At 43.8% G+C, this 20,992-nt stretch overlaps 1 protein-coding gene across 15 annotated transcripts in view; it reads right to left on the reverse strand.

The window, feature by feature from the left end:
• Positions 1 to 20,992, reverse strand: part of SIPA1L1 (signal induced proliferation associated 1 like 1) — a 353,323-nt gene that overhangs the window by 161,729 nt on the left and 170,602 nt on the right. For all 15 annotated transcript variants that reach the window (XM_069731445.1, XM_069731481.1, XM_069731472.1 and 12 more), the window contains one exon: positions 17,681 to 19,465. In XM_069731445.1, the coding sequence (XP_069587546.1) occupies positions 17,681 to 19,163 (1,483 nt within the window). In that variant the 5' untranslated portion in view covers positions 19,164 to 19,465. The remainder of the gene's footprint in view (positions 1 to 17,680; positions 19,466 to 20,992) is intronic.

The raw sequence follows: 20,992 nt of genomic DNA on the forward strand, positions 1-20,992 counted from the left end.
CTTTGGACACTCTTTCCCCTGCTCTCTGTGGTCCTGGAGGACCATGACCCGGAAGGTATGCTGCCACTCTGCATTTAAGGCCGCCTCTTCCTTTTGGCTGTGCCTGTCTGTCATTTGTTTTCTGGCAAATGCCTCTGGCTCCCTCGCTTCCTAGCATACCTTACGTTCTCCCTGCTGCTTGTCTCTGACTTTTCGTTTCTGTGTATCATCATTAACTGTCTCCGTGCTTCCCTTGCAGCTCCAGTTCTCCTGTACCTTCGTTTCTTCCCGGTGTTCCAGATCCTCTGCCTAGTCCTTCCGCCATCGTCTCCTGCGCTTCCGTGGTCTCGTGTCTCCATCCTGTCTTCCGGTTTGTCCTTCCATTCTCTGTCTGTCTTGTCAGTTCCCGTTACCCGTTCCGCTTCTCCTTCTTCGTTCTCTTTTCCGTCGTCCCTGCCCTGACCTTTTCCTTTCCTTGCTCTTTGGTACCGGCTGCCGTTCAGTAGTCTCCCCTGGGCCTGCTCCTAACGCTCCCTGTATAGGGGGCGGTCCACTCGTCCTGGGGAGGTTCGCTGTTTCGGTCCAGTGGGTCCACTTATCTCGCTTTCCTGGTCCCTGAGCGTAACAATAATATACAGGTACATTCTATATACAAGGGAGATTACATATTTTACCTCAGTATTTATAAGCCATAACAACGAGTGGGAGAAAAACACAGAAGTCATGCCATGTTTTTAATAAACTTTTCCTCTGATTGTTTTACTCCAAGTTTTAGCTTACAAATACTGAGGTAAAAATACTGACCAAATAACGTGTAAACGAGGTCTAATACTGAGGACATGACATACAGGTATATACTATACACAGGAGGAGATGACACAGGTATATACTATATACAGGTGGAGTTGACACACAGGCATATACTATATATAGGAGGATGACGACGCACGGGTATATACTATATACAGTTGGAGATGGCACACGGGTATATACTATATACAGGAGCAGATGACATACAGGTATACACTATATACAGCAGATGACACACGGGTATATACTATATACAGGAGGAGATGACAGGAATATACTATCTACAGGGGAGATGACATACAGGTATATACAGGGGAGATGACATACAGGTATATACTATATATAGGAGCAGATGACACAGGTATATACTATATATAGGAGGTTTTGACGTACAGGTATATACTATATACAGGAGGAGATGACTATATACAGGGGAGATGACATACAGGTATATACTATATACAGGGGAGATGACAAACCGGTATATAATGAGGGAAAAATGACAGGAGTGAGGTCAAAATGACAGGTGTTAGGTGGGGGAAATGAGAGAAGTGAGGGGGAGAAGTGAGGTGCTATAACTAACCAAGTTGGTTACTATGCCCGGGCAACGCTGGGCTCTTCAGCTAGTTGCCTTATATTTGCATTCTAGAGCTGCTGGACATCCGCTGTCCATTAGGAAAGCTTATTACAGGGCAAGCTAGAGTCTAGAGCAGGAGTCTTCACACTACGACCCGTGGGCCACATGTGGCCCACTGAGGACATTTATCTGGACCCGGGGCCGGCCGACATTGAACTTCACTACAGTTCGATGCCGGAGGGCCCTTTAATCACGGGCGGAATGACGAGGTGGTGAGGAAAGGCGATGCACGTCGCTCCGCATGCAGCACAGACCACGCCGCCTGCGTGGCCTGATGACGTCATGCCGCCTTTGCCAGAAGAAGATGGAGTCGAGTGGGCGCCTCTTCAGAGCAGCGGGGGACATAGGTGAGTACTGGTATTTTGTATTCTCTCTTAACGCCGGGTCCGGACTATGCTGCCTATTGGGGACCTGTGCTGCCTATTGAGGACATTTACATGCGTATTGGGGACACTTGCATGCCTACTGGGGGCCTGTGCTGCCTATTGGGGACCTGGTCTGCCTATTGGAGACCTGGTCTGCCTATTGGAGACTCTCGCACCACACCAGTCTGAGCCTGAGGTAAAAGCAGAGTTCCACCAATATGGGCACTGGTGAGGCAGGCTGAAAGGATATTGACTGGCAAGGCTGCATTGATGGTCACTGATCAGACTGCACTGATGGGCAGTGCAGTCTGTATGTCTCTGTGTGGGAAATTTTATTGCTGGTATATTGTTTTTGTAGCGATAGATGTGTGTGTGTATATAAATACATACATATATACATACATATATATATATATATATATATATATATATATATATATATATATATATATATATATATATACACACACACATACACACACACTAGATGGTGTCCCGATTCTAACGCATCAGGTATTCTAAAATATGCATGTCCACGTAGTATATTGCCCAGCCACGTAGTATATTGCCCAGCCACGTAGTATATTGCCCAGTGACGTAGTATACAGCACAGAGCCACGTAGTATATTGCACAGCGACGTAGTATACAGCACAGAGCCACGTAGTATATTGCCCAGCCACGTATGTCACAGTTTAAAAAATAAACATATACTCACCTTCCGAGGGCCCCTTGTAGTTCGGTCACATGACCGTGACGTCATGGCAGGTAATTCTCGCGCAGGACCTGTGATGACGTTGCGGTCACATGACCGTGACGTCACGGCAGGTCATTCTCGCGCAGGCACTGTGATGACGTCGCGGTCACATGACCGTGACGTCATGGCAGGTCCTTCTCGCGCAGGCACTGTGATGACGTCGCGGTCACATGACCGTGACGTCATGGCAGGTCCTTCTCGCGCAGGGTCTGTGATGACGTAGCGGTCACATGACCATGACGTCATGGCAGGTCCTTCTCGCACAGGCGCGCAGAACCTGTGATGACGTCGCGGTCACATGACCGTGACGTCATAGCAGGTCCTTCTCGCGCAGGGCCTGTGATGACGTCGCGGTCACATGACCGTGACGTCATGGCAGGTCCTTCTCCCATTCCATTCTTGGCACCGGAACCTGCCGGAGGTCACCGGAGCGTCGCGAAAGGTGAATATATAATGATTTGTTATTTTTTTTAACATTAGATGTTTTTACTATTGACGCTGCATAGGCACTATCAATAGTAAAAACTTGGTCACACAGGGTTAATAGCGGCGGTAACGGAGTGAGTTACCCGCGGCATAACGCGGTCCGTTACCGCTGGCATTAACCCTGTGTGAGCGGTGACTGCGGGGAGTATGGAGCGGGCGCCGACTGCAGGGGAGTAGGGAGGGACTAATCGGACTGTGGCTGTCGCTGATTGGTCGCGGCAGCCATGACAGAAAGCTGGCGAGACCAATCAGCGACTTGGATTCCATGACAGACAGAGGCCGCTACCAATGAAAATCCGTGACAGACAGAAGGAAAGAAAGACGAAAGTGACCCTTATACAATTATATAGTAGATATATATATATATATATATATATATATATATATATATATATATATATATATATATATATATATACACACACACACACACACACACACACACATGTATACATACAGGTCCTTCTCAAAAAATTAGCATATAGTGTTAAATTTCATTATTTACCATAATGTAATGATTACAATTAAACTTTCATATATTATAGATTCATTATCCACCAACTGAAATTTGTCAGGTCTTTTGTTGTTTTAATACTGATGATTTTGGCATACAACTCCTGATAACCCAAAAAACCTGTCTCAATAAATTAGCATATCAAGAAAAGGTTCTCTAAACAACCTATTACCCTAATCTTCTGAATCAACTAATTAACTCTAAACACATGCAAAAGATACCTGAGGCTTTTATAAACTCCCTGCCTGGTTCATTACTCAAAACCCCCATCATGGGTAAGACTAGCGACCTGACAGATGTCAAGAAGGCCATCATTGACACCCTCAAGCAAGAGGGTAAGACCCAGAAAGAATTTTCTCAACAAATAGGCTGTTCCCAGAGTGCTGTATCAAGGCACCTCAATGGTAAGTCTGTTGGAAGGAAACAATGTGGCAGAAAACGCTGTACAACGAGAAGAGGAGACCGGACCCTGAGGAAGATTGTGGAGAAGGACCGATTCCAGACCTTGGGGAACCTGAGGAAGCAGTGGACTGAGTCTGGTGTGGAAACATCCAGAGCCACCGTGCACAGGCGTGTGCAGGAAATGGGCTACAGGTGCCGCATTCCCCAGGTAAAGCCACTTTTGAACCATAAACAGCGGCAGAGGCGCCTGACCTGGGCTACAGAGAAGCAGCACTGGACTGTTGCTAAGTGGTCCCAAGTACTTTTTTCTGATGAAAGCAAATTTTGCATGTCATTCGGAAATCAAGGTGCCAGAGTCTGGAGGAAGACTGGGGAGAAGGAAATGCCAAAATGCCTGAAGTCCAGTGTCAAGTACCCACAGTCAGTGATGGTGTGGGGTGCCATGTCAGCTGCTGGTGTTGGTCCACTGTGTTTCATCAAGGGCAGGGTCAATGCAGCTAGCTATCAGGAGATTTTGGAGCACTTCATGCTTCCATCGGCTGAAATGCTTTATGGAGATGAAGATTTCATTTTTCAGCACGACCTGGCACCTGCTCACAGTGCCAAAACCACTGGTAAATGGTTTACTGACCATGGTATTACTGTGCTCAATTGGCCTGCCAACTCTCCTGACCTGAACCCCATAGAGAATCTGTGGGATATTGTGAAGAGAAAGTTGAGAGACGCAAGACCCAACACTCTGGATGAGCTTAAGGCCGCTATTGAAGCATCCTGGGCCTCCATAACATCTCAGCAGTGTCACAGGCTGATTGCCTCCATGCCACGCCGCATTGAAGCAGTCATTTCTGCCAAAGGATTCCCGACCAAGTATTGAGTGCATAACTGAACATTATTATTTGATGGTTTTTTTGTTTGTTATTAAAAAACACTTTTATTTGATTGGATGGGTGAAATATGCTAATTTATTGAGACAGGTTTTTTGAGTTATCAGGAGTTGTATGCCAAAATCATCAGTATTAAAACAATAAAAGACCTGACAAATTTCAGTTGGTGGATAATGAATCTATAATATATGAAAGTTTAATTGTAATCATTACATTATGGTAAATAATGAAATTTAACACTACATGCTAATTTTTTGAGAAGGACCTGTATATATACACACACATATATACAGTTAGGGCCAGAAATATTTGGACAGTGACACAATTTTCGCGAGTTGGGCTCTGCATGCCACCACATTGGATTTGAAATGAAACCTCTACAACAGAATTCAAGTGCAGATTGTAACGTTTAATTTGAAGGGTTGAACAAAAATATCTGATAGAAAATGTAGGAATTGTACACATTTCTTTACAAACACTCCACATTTTAGGAGGTCAAAAGTAATTGGACAAATAAACATAACCCAAACAAAATATTTTTATTTTCAATATTTTGTTGCAAATCCTTTGGAGGCAATCACTGCCTTAAGTCTGGAACCCATGGACATCACCAAACGCTGGGTTTCCTCCTTCTTAATGCTTTGCCAGGCCTTTACAGCCGCAGCCTTCAGGTCTTGCTTGTTTGTGGGTCTTTCCGTCTTAAGTCTGGATTTGAGCAAGTGAAATGCATGCTCAATTGGGTTTAGATCTGGAGATTGACTTGGCCATTGCAGAATGTTCCACTTTTTGGCACTCATGAACTCCTGGGTAGCTTTGGATGTATGCTTGGGGTCATTGTCCATCTGTACTATGAAGCGCCGTCCAATCAACTTTGCAGCATTTGGCTGAATCTGGGCTGAAAGTATATCCCGGTACACTTCAGAATTCATCCGGCTACTCTTGTCTGCTCTTATGTCATCAATAAACACAAGTGACCCAGTGCCATTGAAAGCCATGCATGCCCATGCCATCACGTCGCCTCCACCATGTTTTACAGAGGATGTGGTGTGCCTTGGATCATGTGCCGTTCCCTTTCTTCTCCAAACTTTTTTCTTCCCATCATTCTGGTACAGGTTGATCTTTGTCTCATCTGTCCATAGAATACTTTTCCAGAACTGAGCTGGCTTCTTGAGGTGTTTTTCTGCAAATTTAACTCTGGCCTGTCTATTTTTGGTATTGATGAATGGTTTGCATCTAGATGTGAACCCTTTGTATTTACTGTCATGGAGTCTTCTCTTTACTGTTGACTTAGAGACAGATACACCTACTTCACTGAGAGTGTTCTGGACTTCAGTTGATGTTGTGAACGGGTTCTTCTTCACCAAATTAAGTATGCGGCGATCATCCACCACTGTTGTCATCCGTGGACGCCCAGGCCTTTTTGAGTTCCCAAGCTCACCAGTCAATTCCTTTTTTCTCAGAATGTACCCAACTGTTGATTTTGCTACTCCAAGCATGTCTGCTATCTCTCTGATGGATTTTTTCTTTTTTTTCAGCCTCAGGATGTTCTGCTTCACCTCAATTGAGAGTTCCTTTGACCGCATGTTGTCTGCTCACAGCAACAGCTTCCAAATGCAAAACCACACACCTGGAATCCACCCCTGACCTTTTAACTACTTCATTGATTACAGGTTAACGAGGGAGACGCCTTCAGAGTTAATTGCAGCCCTTAGAGTCCATTGTCCAATTACTTTTGGTCCCTTGAAAAAGAGGACGCTATGCATTACAGAGCTATGATTCCTAAACCCTTTCTCCGATTTGGATGTGGAAACTATCATATTGCAGCTGGGAGTGTGCACTTTCAGCCCATATTATATATATAATTGTATTTCTGAACATGTTTTTGTAAACAGCTAAAATAACAAAACTTGTGTCACTGTCCAAATATTTCTGGCCCTAACTGTATATTGGTATTTTACTAATAGCAATTTGGAATCCCTAGGAAATCATGATATCAAGAAAGAAAACAATTGCTTCACTTGTTCTGACTAGCAGCGACAAATATGGAACCGGACATTGACCATCTCATTAGCCACAAACAGGCCCATAGTTCCCATTGAAATACCAGTAAATTTGTTGATTTAACTTTACTTGTTCTTCATTCTAAATATTGTATTGTTCTGGTTTTGTTTTGTTTGTTTTTTTTACTTCAAAATAAGATATGTGCAGTGTGCATAGGAATTTGTTCATAGCTTTTTTGATACTATATTCCGGCCCTCCACTGGTCTGAGGGATCGTGAACTGGCCCCCTGTTTAAAAAGTTTGAGGACCCCTGGTCTAGAGAGTGGCTCTCGTGGATTACCGATAGTCATGTAAGGCCGGCGTCACACTGGCGTTTTAAACGGCCGAGTGCAATACGATAAAAAAAATCATCACATTGCACTCGGACCAATGTTAACATATGGGGCAGCTCCCAGCAGCCGCCGACTTTTTGTCGGCCGTTTTCCTCAGTCCGAGACAATCGCAGCATCCTGCGATTGTCTCGGACCGAGGAAAAATCTCGGCTCACTCGCACCCATATAAGCCTATGGGTGCGAGTGAGACAGCGCACATCACTCGGATATCATCCGAGTGATGTGCGTTGTAAGCGGACCCCAGCAATGGAGGAGATGGAGAAATTCATTTCTCTGCCTCCTCCGCAGCTGTGCTCCGATCCTCCCTGTGCGAGAGAATCGGAGCACAGACGCATGACACTCGGCTCCTGCTCTGCTGCGAACAGGAGCCGAGTGTCATTAGCATATCGCATCCAATGCCCTCGCACAGGATGCAATACGCTAGTGTGACGCCGGCCTTACAGTACAAGCAGTCCTTGCAGCAAGTCCCTGATCCAAACTAACCAGTGATGGCACAGTGGTTATTGACCTCTCCTGCCAGTGATTCAGTATCTCAAAGTTAACAAAGCAGTTATTTCCCTTCTGCTCGGTCGATGGGGTTCGTGCCAATTGACAGCCAGCTCCATGCAGTCTCAACCAGACAACAGAGTAGAGCAGAAGAGAAGCTGCTCTGGCGAAGCAATGTGAGCAGAAAAGCCACTGAATCGCTGGTAGGGATCAGCGCCGGGCACAACAGGCAGGTAGTTAACTTGCTGCCTGTTGAGGATGGCCCTCCGGGACATCGACTACCTGTTGAGGGCGGCCCTCTGGGACCTCGGCTGCCTGCTAAGCGTGGCCCTCCAGGACTCCGGCCGCCTGCTGAGGGCAGCCCTCCGGCTGCCTGCTGAGGGTGGCCTTCCGGGACCTCAGCTGCCTGCTGAGGGCAGCCCTCCGGCTGCCTGCTGAGGGTGGCCTTCCGGGACCTCAGCTGCCTGCTGAGGGTGGCCCTACGGGACCTCGGCTGCCTGCTGAGGGCGGCCCTCCAGGACCTCCGCTGCCTGCTGAGGGCAGCCCTCCGGAACCTCGGTTGCCTGCTGAGGGCGGCCTCCCAGGACCTCGGCTGCCTGCTAGTGTTTCCGGACTCCTGTCTGTAGTCTCTAAAACCTTTGGCACCTGTGTCTCATCTGCCTGCTGCACAGACACCCATGGCCCATGTGCCCACTTGGACCATGGCTTTGAGGATCCACCTAACCTAATGAGCCATAAATCAAAATGAAATGTGCATGATCTTCCTGTACCAATCAGTCAGAGGCCCCATACAATTTAGACTGTTGGCCAAACTTGTCGATATCAGTGGGTTTTCCTGATGTAGACAGTGAGGTTACATGGCATCTTTTTCTTTTTAATTCAAACATAGCACAATGTTTGCAGCCATCACTGTTTTGGGGGGGTTAGTTAGTAGCTGGGGCTGCATGTTAACATCACTATGCAGTCATGGCTTCCTTTAATTTGCATAGCTTCTAAAGCAAATTACAATTTATAGCTGTGACTTCACCATTCTGGAAATGCGTCTGCCAACCCTGCATAGCAACACGGATGCTCTATAAATACCCGGCCAAAATTTCTCCATACAAATGAGAATAATCTTGTTCTTAGATTATTTTTTTTTTTTTCTCAAGTTGAGAGTCAGCGGCTTTTCCTATATGTGCTTCATATACAGCCAGGAGCAGTGTGAGTATAAGGCCGGCGTCACACTCGGCGCAAGACAATACGGTCCGTATTTTACGGCCGTAATACACACGTAATGTGCAGAAATGTCACAGAAATAGTGATCCGTATGTCATCCGTAGGCAGGGTGTGTCAGCGTATTTTGCGCATGTCATCCTCCATATGTAATCCGTATGGCATCCGTACTGCGAGTTTTCCTCGCAGGCTTGCAAAACAGACATACAATGGATCGATGGGTCCAAATGTTTGTTAAAACATATTCTCAAACTCATGTCATTGAGAGATATATATATATATATATATATATATATATATATATATATATATATATATATATATATATATATATATATACACCGTATATACTCGAGTATAAGCCGACCCGAGTATAAGCCGACCCCCCTAATTTTGCCACAAAAAACTGGGAAAACTTATTGACTCGAGTATAAGCCTAGGGTGGAAATGCAGCATTTACCGGTGAATTTCAAAAATAAAAATAGATAATTATTTCCCCATAGCTGTGCCATATAGTGCTCTGCACCGTTCATTATTTCCCTTTAGCTGTGCCTCATATAGTGCTCTGCACCGTACATAGTTCCCTATAGCTGTGCCCCGTATAGTGCTCTGCACCGTTCATAGTTCCCTATAGCTGTGCCATATAGTGCTCTGCACCGTTCATTATTTCCCTTTAGCTGTGCCTGATATAGTGCTCTGCACCGTACATAGTTCCCTATAGCTGTGCCCCATATAGTGCTCTGCACCGTTCATAGTTCCCTATAGCTGTGCCATATAGTGCTCTGCACCGTTCATAGTTCCCTATAGCTATGCCTCATATAGTGCTCTGCACCGTTCATAGTTCCCCATAGAAATCTCTGCCATTGCCGCTGCTGCTGCAGTAAAAAAAAAAAGCCATACTCACCTCTCTTGCTTGCAGCTCCCAGCGTCCGATCCCGGCATCTCTCCGCTCTGACTGATCAGGCAGAGGGCGCCGCGCACACTATATGAGTCATCGCGCCCTTTGACCTGAACAGTCAGAGCGCAGACGCCAGGAAGATGGAGCGGCGCCCGGCGGCTGGAACGCAGACAGGTGAATATTACATACTTACCTAGTCCCGACGTCCGACTCCCTCTGCCTGTCAGAGCTGGTCTTCGGTGCCGCAGCTTCTTTCTCTAATCAGCGGTCACCGGCACCGCTGATTAGAGAAATTAATAGGCGGCTCCACCCACCCCTATGGGAGGTGGAGCCGCCTATTCATTTCTCTAATGAGCGGTCACACGTGACCGCTGAAGAGGGGAAGAAGCTGCAGCACCAAAGACCGTGGGACGGCAGGGACAGCGCCAGGATCGCTGGGACTAGGTAAGTATACCTCAGCGCCCTCTCCCCCTCACCCGCCGACCCTGCCACCCACCTTGACTCGAGTATAAGCCGAGAGGGGCACTTTCAGCCCAAAAATTAGGGCTGAAAATCTCGGCTTATACTCGAGTATATACGGTATATATTAATATTTCATACAGCGCTAGATATCAGAAAAGCCGGTAATTCAATTGCCGGTTTTTCCCATCTCCTTCTCAAACCCGACATGATGAGACATGGTTTACACACAGTAAACCATCTCATATCCCTTTTTTTTTTCATATTCCACATTACTAATGTTAGTAGTGTTGATGTGCAAAATTTGGGCGCTCTATTAAATTAAAGGGTTAAATCGCAGAAAAAAGTGGCGTGGGCTCCCGCGCAATTTTCTCCACCAGGATGGTAAAGCCAGTGACTGAGGGCAGATATTAATAGCCTGGAGAGGGTCCATGGTTATTGACCCCAACCCCCCGCCTAAAAAAATCTGCCCCCAGCCACCCCAGAACAGGCACATCAGGAAGATGCGCCTATTCTGGCACTTGGCCACTCTCTTCCCACTCCCGTGTAGTGGTGGGGTATGGGGTAATGAAGGGTTAATGTCAACTTGCTATTGGAAGGTGATATTAAGCCAGATTGATAATGGAGAGGCATCAATTATGACACCTATCCATTATTAATCCAATAGTACGAAATGGTTAATAAAACACACACACATTATTACAAAGTATTTTAATGAAATAAAGACACAGTGTGTTTTAATATTCTATTATACTCTTAAACCACCTGAAGACCCTCGTTCTGTAAAAAAAGGAAAAATAAAAAAGCAACAATATCCCATAACTTCCGTCGTTCAGTCATGTCCCAGGATGTAAATCCATCTGAAGGGGTTAAATCATTTTACACCCAGGAGATCTGCTAATGCAGCTGTGCTCCTCGCTGTAAAACTCTGTGAATGAATGGAATGCAGGGGAATGACCTGTAGTTACCTTGAGTTGCGGTGATGCGCCCTTTGCTGGATGTCCTCATATGAACTCGAGCCTAGGAAAATATTCTGAAAAGTTCCCACGCTCGAGGAGATAGGAAAAGCCAGCAATAGAATTACCGGCTATTCTGATATCTAGCGCTGCATGAAATATTAATACCGTATATACTCGAGTATAAGCCGATCCCCCTAATTTTGCCACAAAAAACTGGGAAAACTTATTGACTCGAGTATAAGCCTAGGGTAGGAAATGCAGCAGCTACCGGTGAATTTCAAAAATAAAAATAGATGCTCCATACCGTTGATTATGGCCCCATAGAAGCTCCTTATAAAGCTGTGCCATATAGAATGCTCTGCACCGTTGATTATGGCCCCATAGATGCTCCTTATAAAGCTGTGCCATATAGAATGCTCTGCACCGTTCATTATTGCCCCATAGATGCTCCTTATCAAGCTGTGCCCTATAGAATGCTGCTGCTGCAATTAAAAAAAAAAAAAAAAAAAAATCACATACTCAGACGCCGACGCTTTCAATATTTACCTGCTCCTTGTGCGGCTCCGTCTCCAGCACTGACGCTCAGCAGAGGGCGCTCACTGACTACGTCACCGCACCCTCTAACCTGAGCGTCACTGCCAGAGGACGCTGCAGACGGAGCAGCACCGGAGCGAGGAGCAGGTAAATATCGCGCAGCGCTCCCCTCCCCGTATTCTTACCTGCTCCCGGCGCGGTCCCTGCAGTCCCGGCGCTGCATCTTCTTGCTGTATTGAGCGGTCACAGTTACCGCTCATTTTCAGTCATGAATATGCGGCTCCACCTCTATGGGAGGTGGAGCCGCATATTCATTTCTGTAATGAGCGGTACCATGTGACCAAACATGTGATCAAAATACAACTTGCCGAATAATTCTGCACGCAGTGTTTATATATATATATATATATATATATATATATATATATATATATATATATATATATATATATATATATATATATACACACACACACACATACATACATGCCGCATATCCTACAAAATTGGCAGCAAGCCAATAGGCCAGAGAAATAGCTATTATCACAGAGTGGAGGTCGTCAACAACACATAATTTAGAACCTACAGGTACGACCACACATGTTAACCCCTTTCTGACATTAGACATACTATCCCGTCGAGGTGGGCCCGTATGACCACCGACAGGATAGAACGTCATACGCGATCGCAGCCGGGTGTCAGCTGCCTATCGCAGCTGACATCCGGCACTATGTGCCAGGAGCGGTCACGGATCGCTCCCGGCACATTAACCCCCGGCACACCGCGATCAAACATGATCGCGATGTGCCGGCGGTGCAGGGAAGCATCGCGCAGGGAGGGGGCTCCCTGCGGGCTTCCCTGAGCCCCCCGCAGCAACGCGATGTGATTGCGTTGCTGCGAGGATCTCCCTACCTCCCTCCCTGCTCCAGGCCCAATTCCAAGATGGCCACGGCATCCGGGTCCTGCAGGGAGGGAGGTGGCTTCACAGAGCCTGCTCAGAGCAGGCACTGTGAAGCCTGCAGTGCTCTAAAGTCAGATCGGTGATCTGACAGAGTGCTGTGCAAACTGTCAGATCACCGATCTGTGATGTCCCCCCCTGGGACAAAGTAAAAAAGTTTTACAAAAAATTTCCGAATGTGTAAAAAAAAAATATATATATATATTCCTAAATAATGGGGGAAAAAAAATATTATTCCCATAAATACATTTCTTTATCTAAATAAAAAAAAACAAAAAAAACAATAAAAGTACACATTTATTATCGCTGCGTCCGTAACGACCCCACCTATAAAACTGGCCCACTAGTTAACCCCTTCAGTAAACACCGTAAGAAAAAAAAAAAAACAACGCTTTATTATCATACCACCGAACAAAAAGTGGAATAACACGCGATCAAAAAGAGATATAAATAACCATGGTACTGCTGAAAACATGATCTTGTCCCACAAAAAACGAGCCGCCATACAGCATCATCAGCAAAAAAATAAAAAAGTTACAGTCCTGAGAATAAAGCGATGCAAAAATAATTATTTTTCCTATAAAATAGTTTTTATCGTATAAAAGCGCCAAAACATAAAAAAATGATATAAATGAGGTGTCGCTGTAATCGTACTGACCCGAAGAATAAAACTGCTTTATCCATTTTACCAAACGCGGAACGGTATAAACGCCTCCCCCAAAAGAAATTCATGAATAGCTGGGTTTTGGTCATTCTGCCTCACAAAAATCGGAATAAAAAGTGATCAAAAATGTCATGTGCCCGAAAATGTTACCAATAAAAACGTCAACTCGTCCCGCAAAAAACAAGACCTCACATGACTCTGTGGACAAAAATATGGAAAAATTATAGCTCTCAAAATGTGGTAACGCAAAAAATACTTTTTGCAATAAAAAGCGTCTTTCTGTGTGTGACGGCTGCCAATCATAAAAGTCCACTAAAAAACCTGCTATAAAAGTAAATCAAACCCCCTTCATCACCCCCTTAGTTAGGGAAAAATTAAAAAAAATGTATTTATTTCCATTTTCCCATTAGGGCTAGGGTTAGGGCTAGGGTTAGGGCTGGGGTTAGGGCTACAGTTAGTGTTGGGACTAAAGTTAGGGTTAGGGTTGGGGCTAAAGTTACGGTTAGGGTTTAGATTACATTTACAGTTGGGAATAGGGTTGGGATTAGGGTTAGGGGTGTGTCTGGGTTAGAGGTGTGTTTAGGGTTACTGTTGGGATTAGGGTTAGGGGTGTGTTTGGATTAGGGTTTCAGTTATAATTGGGGGGTTTCCACTGTTTAGGCACATCAGGGGCTCTCCAAACACGGCTTGGGGTCCGATCTCAATTCCAGCCAATTCTGCATTGAAAAAGAAAAACAGTGCTTCTTCCCTTCCGAGCTCTCCCGTGTGCCCAAACAGTGGTTTACCCCAACATATGGGGTATCAGCGTACTCAGGACAAATTGGACAACAAATTTTGGGGTCCAATTTCTCCTGTTACCCTCGGGAAAATACAAAACTGGGGGTTAAAAAATAATTTTTGTGGGAAAAAATTTTTGTTTTATTTTTACAGCTCTGCATTATAAACTTCTGTAAAGCCCTTGGTGGGTCAAAGCGCTCAAAACACATCTAGATAAGTTCCTTAATGGGTCTACTTTCCAAAATGGTGTCACTTGTGGGGGGTTTCAATGTTTAGGCACATCAGGGGCTCTCCAAGCGCAACATGGCGTCCCATCTCAATTCCTGTCAATTTTGCATTGAAAAGTCAAACGGCGCTCCTTCCCTTCCCGAGCTCTGCCATGCGCCCAAACAGTGGTTTACCCCCACATATGGGGTATCAGCGTACTCAGGACAAATTGTACAACAACTTTTGGGGTCCAATTTCTTCGCTTACCCTTGGGAAAATAAACAATTGAGGGTGAAAAGATAATATGATTTTTTATTTTTACGGTTCTGCACTATAAACTTCTGTGAAGCACTTGGTGGGTCAAAGCGCTCAAAACACATCTAGATAAGTTCCTTAATGGGTCTACTTTCCAAAATGGTGTCACTTGTGGGGGGTTTCAATGTTTAGGCACATCAGGGGCTCTCCAAACGCAACATGGCGTCCCATCTCAATTCCAGTCAATTTTGCATTGAAAAGTCAAATGGCGCTCCTTCGCTTCTGAGCTCTGTCATGCGCCCAAACAGTGGTTTACCTCCACATATGGGGTATCGGCGTACTCAGTACAAATTGTACAACGTTTGGGGTCTATTTTCTCCTGTTACCCTTGGTAAAATAAAACAAATTGGAGCTGAAGTAAATTTTTTGTGAAAAAAAGTTAAATGTTAATTTTTATTTAAACATTCCAAAAATTCCTGTGAAACACCTGAAGGGTTAATAAACTTCTTGAATGTGGTTTTGAGCACCTTGAGGGGTGCAGTTTTTAGAATGGTGTCACACTTGGGTATTTTCTATCATATAGACCCCTCAAAATGACTTCAAATGAGATGTGGTCCCTAAAATAAAATGGTGTTGGAAAAATGAGAAATTGCTGGTCAACTTTTAACCCTTGTAACTCCCTAACAAAAAAAAATGTTGGTTCCAAAATTGTGCTGATGTAAAGTAGACATGTGGGAAATGTTACTTATTAAGTATTTTGTGTGACATATCTCTGTGATTTAATTGCATAAAAATTCAAAGTTGGAAAATTGCGAAATTTTCGCCAAATTTCTGTTTTTTTCACGAATAAACGCAGGTAATATCAAAGAAATGTTACCACTATCATGAAGTACAATATATCACGAGAAAATGTCAGAATCACCGGGATCCGTTGAAGCGTTCCAGAGTTATAACCTCATAAAGGGACAGTGGTCAGAATTGTAAAAATTGGCCCGGTCCATAACGTGCAAACCACCCTTTGGGGTAAAGGGGTTAAAATAATTATTTTTACTTAATCAGCACATGAAATATACACATTTCACAGAGACACAGAGACTGGATGATAACATTACAGATAACTGAAGTATAACGTAGCTCTCTATATCTCAGGACAGTAAAATGACAGGTATCAACATTACATTTCAATCATCACTTTTCAGAGACACTGATAAACAATACCATTCATCCATACACAGAACCCGGGCAATCAGGTAGCAAATTTATCCCAAAGATGAATTATGCACAGTGCTAAACAGTGGGGATAAATGTTAAAATCTCCCTACGATATGGAAATCATAAGCCTTAAATAGTGCAGACCCTATTTATAGCCACTTTTTATTATATATGTACAGTGCTTTGCGAAAGTATTCGGCTCCCTGGAACTTTTTAGCCTTTTCCCACATATCATGCTTCAAACATAAAGATACCAAATGGAAATTTTTGGTGAAGAATCAACAACAAGTGGAACATAATTGTGAAGTTGAACGAAATGTATTGGTTATTTTCAATTTTTGTGGAAATTCAAAAACTGAAAAGTGGTGCGTGCAATATTATTCGGCCCTTTAACTTAATACTTTGTTGCGCCACCTTTTGCTGCGATTACAGCTGCAAGTCACTTTGGGTATGTCTCTATCAGTTTTGTACATAGGGAGACTGAAATTCTTGCCCATTTTTCCTTGGCAAACTGCTCTAGCTCAGTGAGGTTTGATGGAGATTAATTGTGAACAGCAGTTTTCAGCTCTTTCCACAGATTCTCGATTGGATTGAGGTCTGGACTATGACTTGGCCATTCTAACACCTGGATACGTTTATTTGTGAACCACTCCATTGTAGATTTTGCTTTATGTTTGGGATCATTGTCTTGTTGGAAGACACATCTCCGTCTACTGTATATTTTATGTATTGATTAAATAAAATACTATTTAAACATATGTGTGGTTGCATATATTTTTATATATACACATATATACAAACACTGTTGTATAAAAGAAAGCAGTGTCTGCAGCAGTAAGTACAGGAGTAGTGTGAGTTCTGCTGAATGGAGCAGTGCCCTCCCACACAGCAACCACTCCCACTTGTCAATTTCCTGAGCCAAGAACAAGACAACACAGGAAGTCAGAGATGATGTGACCAGGGAAGCAGGTTAGGTTACAGAGTATTTGAGAAAGCAAGGTATTTAGTAAAGTGCATATCTCTGGTTAGTTCACATGAAAAAGACTTAGAAAGAAGTAGCTAACCCCTTTACGCTTCAGATACATTACTGTTTTTTGGGGGTCTGTACCACAGATCACAGCATGAAATCTAACCAACATGATTCCAAGAAATCTGCCATATGTTGGGAGAATCAGGAGACCCCCACACACCTTACATGGTTGGAAAGTTCATCCAACATTTTCATTTAATGACCAGTTTTAACTTTTGATAATTAGAAAGTAAACCTCATTTCGAGGTACAGCACCCAATAAAATACTACAGCAAATCATGGCACAGCTTTATGCTCACATAGTGCATTACCCAAGAGAAGCAATCCGAGCAAAATGTCCTAAAACTGAATTTTAAAATGGAATTTATCCAAAACCTGAACAAATTCCATTAGCCAAAATTCATTCTTTTCATTTGTTCTATTCAAGCTGCATAGAGGTAATAGCCCTGTGTGCAAAAATCTATAGAAATCATACAAGGGATGATGATTTAGTTTGTGGCACTAAAGTGCAAACTCTATGCCTAACCTTACAGTTAATTGTAAGTAAATGCCTCTTTGTTCCTTGTAGGTTTTCAACCAAAATTAATTAAAAAGCCTTGAATGCAATTAGAATTTTAAGAGGAAATTTAGAACAAGGAGCACAATAGATAACTTCTGCACCTCACAGTGATTGAAATTCTTTTGGCGAAAACTATGGCTGCCTTAATTAATGTGTTCTACGCTGGAAGAAAGTAATTTAACACATGGTTGAGCACAAAAATGCAAGTTAAAAAAAAAAAGAGAAAATTGAGCAGAACTCACCTTTTTGATAGAAATATTTTCGAAAATAATATGCGCCAAGGTCTACATGTTCAACAATATATCTTTTAGCCCTGTCGATATGTAAAACCAGATTCTCCTTGGGGACCTCGAGGACAGCCAGTCCTGCATTTGCACAGTGGGAACTCATTGTTGACTCAAAGGAAGAATTTTCACTGCCAGAAAAAGAACCGGAGTTCGATTTGGACAAACTGACTTTCTTTTCTCCTTCACCTCCCATTTCGTTACGGAAATATGGACAGCTCATTACTAAATCGTTGCTTTTGTCATCTCCTTGGTCAACGTCTTTTGAGTTTAAGTCTTCGGTGCTACCGGTGGGAGAATTAAAGCTGGAGGAGTGCGACAATGGTCCAGCGGACAGAGAAGCGGCTGCAGCAGCTGAGGCTCCAGTGGTGGTGTTTCGTCGTTTGATAACATTATGGCGGTTGATGACAACTTCATTCACATCAAAGAGGACGCTCTGGACGTCATAATGAGCAAAACACTTTGGGCAAGTCCATGGCTTAATACTGTCATCAGAACGATTGTCGTCAATATCTATAGTTTTTCCAAGCTCTCCCTCTGCTTTCGCATTTCGAAGCTTACGGAAAATTGAAGAATCTCCAGTTTCTGATTTGGAGCGTCTCTTTAGTGGCTTGTCCCGGTCTTTGAAGGCCCTATGCCCATCTCTTTGACCATCTATAACATCCAAGGAGAAACCAGAGCCTCTACTTCCACTGCTCAGTAACAGTTCACTCAACTTTGATGGTCCATGTCCGCAATGATCAGCTTTCTCATTTTTATATCCCTTTATTATGTCGAAGAAGCTGTCACTTGATGTTCCCTGTTTGTCTATCGAGGAGGTGCTACCATATTCTCTATGGAGCGATGGACCAGTTTTAAAAGTTGGTGACATACACTCTTCAAAATTATCCATATCAAACTCGCTAATTGTAATATCACTGTTACTCCGTTGTCTAATTCTGCGGTGAACTTTTCTAGGGGAGCTTCCGCTGGAGTAACCTTCAGGAGACAGAAACCTGGAGTCTAAACTTTCTGCCTGTCTTGTTTTATTCTTTAGGGTATTCTGAATGCTTTTTAGCATAACAGAGTCACTGGAATTCATACTGGATGCACTAACTTGACTACTAGGACTACTCTTAACAGACATCGTTTCTATACTAGCAGTCTCCATGTCCTGACTAGTTCTAAGTTCCTTTATGTTCTCTTTTCTGGGAGGCCAATCTGCTATACGTGCTCTCACACCCATTTTAGGTACACCAGGTGTAGAGGAAATGTGGTGAGAGCTCTCACTACGAGGGGGTCCTACGGGAGACATGGCCGAAGAACCTAAACTACCATTCTGTGACCTAAAACGTCTCATATAAAAATCATCAGAACGAGCCTTTGGTGGTCCATCTGGTACAGATGATTGAGTTCCACTTGCAACGGACCTTTCAGTCTGGGACCTTTTCAAACTGGTCATGATCTGAAGAAGTACTCAACTTTAGAAAATTCCAGAGCAAAAGGAGTCCATCTTTATTCTCTGAAAGGATTCTGTTCTCCTGGAGAGAATACTCCAGAGAACACACTCGTTTCATGAGATCTGCCAAGTTATAAATAGATATTTATGATAAAAATGTGAAAGTGTAATGACTTGTCACTAATTTATGGAGAATGTGAGACAGCGAGACATTTTCTGCTTGTTTCTCTGTTATGGTTGATATCCAATTCAAGACTGTCTGTGCAACATCATGAAATCAATCTCAAGCTTTTCCGGAAATAAACCTGAAAGACAAAAGAAAAAATTAACTGTAACTATAAAATATTTCCATGGTTATTAAAAAAAACCTTTAAGATTGCTTATACTGTACATTTATTTGATGTGCAATCATGAACTTTATAGATAATAATAATAATAATAATAATTTTTTATTTATATAGCGCCAACATATTCCGCAGCGCTTTACAAATTATAGAGGGGACTTGTACATACAATAGACATTACAGCATAACAGAAATACAGTTCAAAACAGATACCAAGAGGAGTGAGGGCCCTGCTCGTAAGCTTACAAACTATGAGGAAAAGGGGAGACACGAGAGGTGGATGGTAACAATTGCTATAGTTATTCGGACCAGCCATAGTGTAAGGCTTGGGTGTTCATGTAAAGCTGCATGAACCAGTTAATTAATTTTTTTTTTTTTTTTTTAATATAGGCCACACAGGGATCGTTAGGTTAATGCATTGAGGCGGTAGGCCAGTCTGAACAAATGAGTTTTTAGGGCACGCTTAAAACTGTGGGGATTGGGGATTAATCGTATTATCCTAGGTAGTGCATTCCAAAGAATCGGCGCAGCACGTGTAAAGTCTTGGAGACGGGAGTGGGAGGTTCTGATTATTGAGGATGCTAACCTGAGGTCATCAGCGGAGCGGAGGGCACGGGTAGGGTGGTAGACTGAGACCAGAGAGGAGATGTAGGGTGGTGCTGAGCCATGGAGTGCTTTGTGGATGAGGGTAGTAGTTTTGTACTGGATTCTTGAGTGGATGGGTAACCAGTGTAATGACTGGCACAAGGTAGAGGCATCGGTGTAACGGTTGGTGAGGAATATGATCCTGGCAGCAGCATTCAGGACAGATTGGAGCGGGGAGAGTTTGGTAAGAGGGAGGCCGATTAGTAGAGAGTTACAATAGTCCAGACGAGAATGAATAAGTGAAACAGTAAGAGTTTTTGCAGAGTCGAAAGTAAGAAAAGGGCGAATTCTAGAAATGTTTTTGAGATGCAGGTAAGAAGAGCGAGCCAGTGATCGGATGTGGGGGGTGAATGAAAGGTCAGAATCAAGGATGACCCCAAGGCAGCGGGCATGTTGCTTTGGAGTAATGGTGGAACCGCAAACGGAGATGGCAATGTCAGGCAAAGGTAGGTTAGTAGAGGGAGAAAACACGAGGAGTTCAGTTTTTGACAGGTTTAGTTTCAGATAGAGGGAGGACATGATGCTAGAGACAGCGGTAAGACAATCACTGGTGTTTTCTAATAAGGCAGGCGTGAGATCAGGAGAAGAAGTGTATAGTTGGGTGTCGTCAGCATAGAGATGGTACTGGAAGCCAAATCTACTGATTGTTTGTCCAATAGGGGCAGTATACAAAGAGAAGAGGAGGGGGCCTAGGACTGATCCTTGAGGAACCCCAACAGTAAGGGGAAGGTGAGAGGAGGAGGAACCAGCGAAACATACAGTGAAGGATCGGTCAGAGAGATAGGAGGAGAACCAGGAGAGAACGGTGTCCTTGAGGCCGATGGAGCGGAGCATAGTGAGGAG

This window comes from Ranitomeya imitator, chromosome 1, assembly GCF_032444005.1.
Source record: "Ranitomeya imitator isolate aRanImi1 chromosome 1, aRanImi1.pri, whole genome shotgun sequence".
Taxonomy (NCBI): Eukaryota; Metazoa; Chordata; class Amphibia; order Anura; family Dendrobatidae; genus Ranitomeya; species Ranitomeya imitator.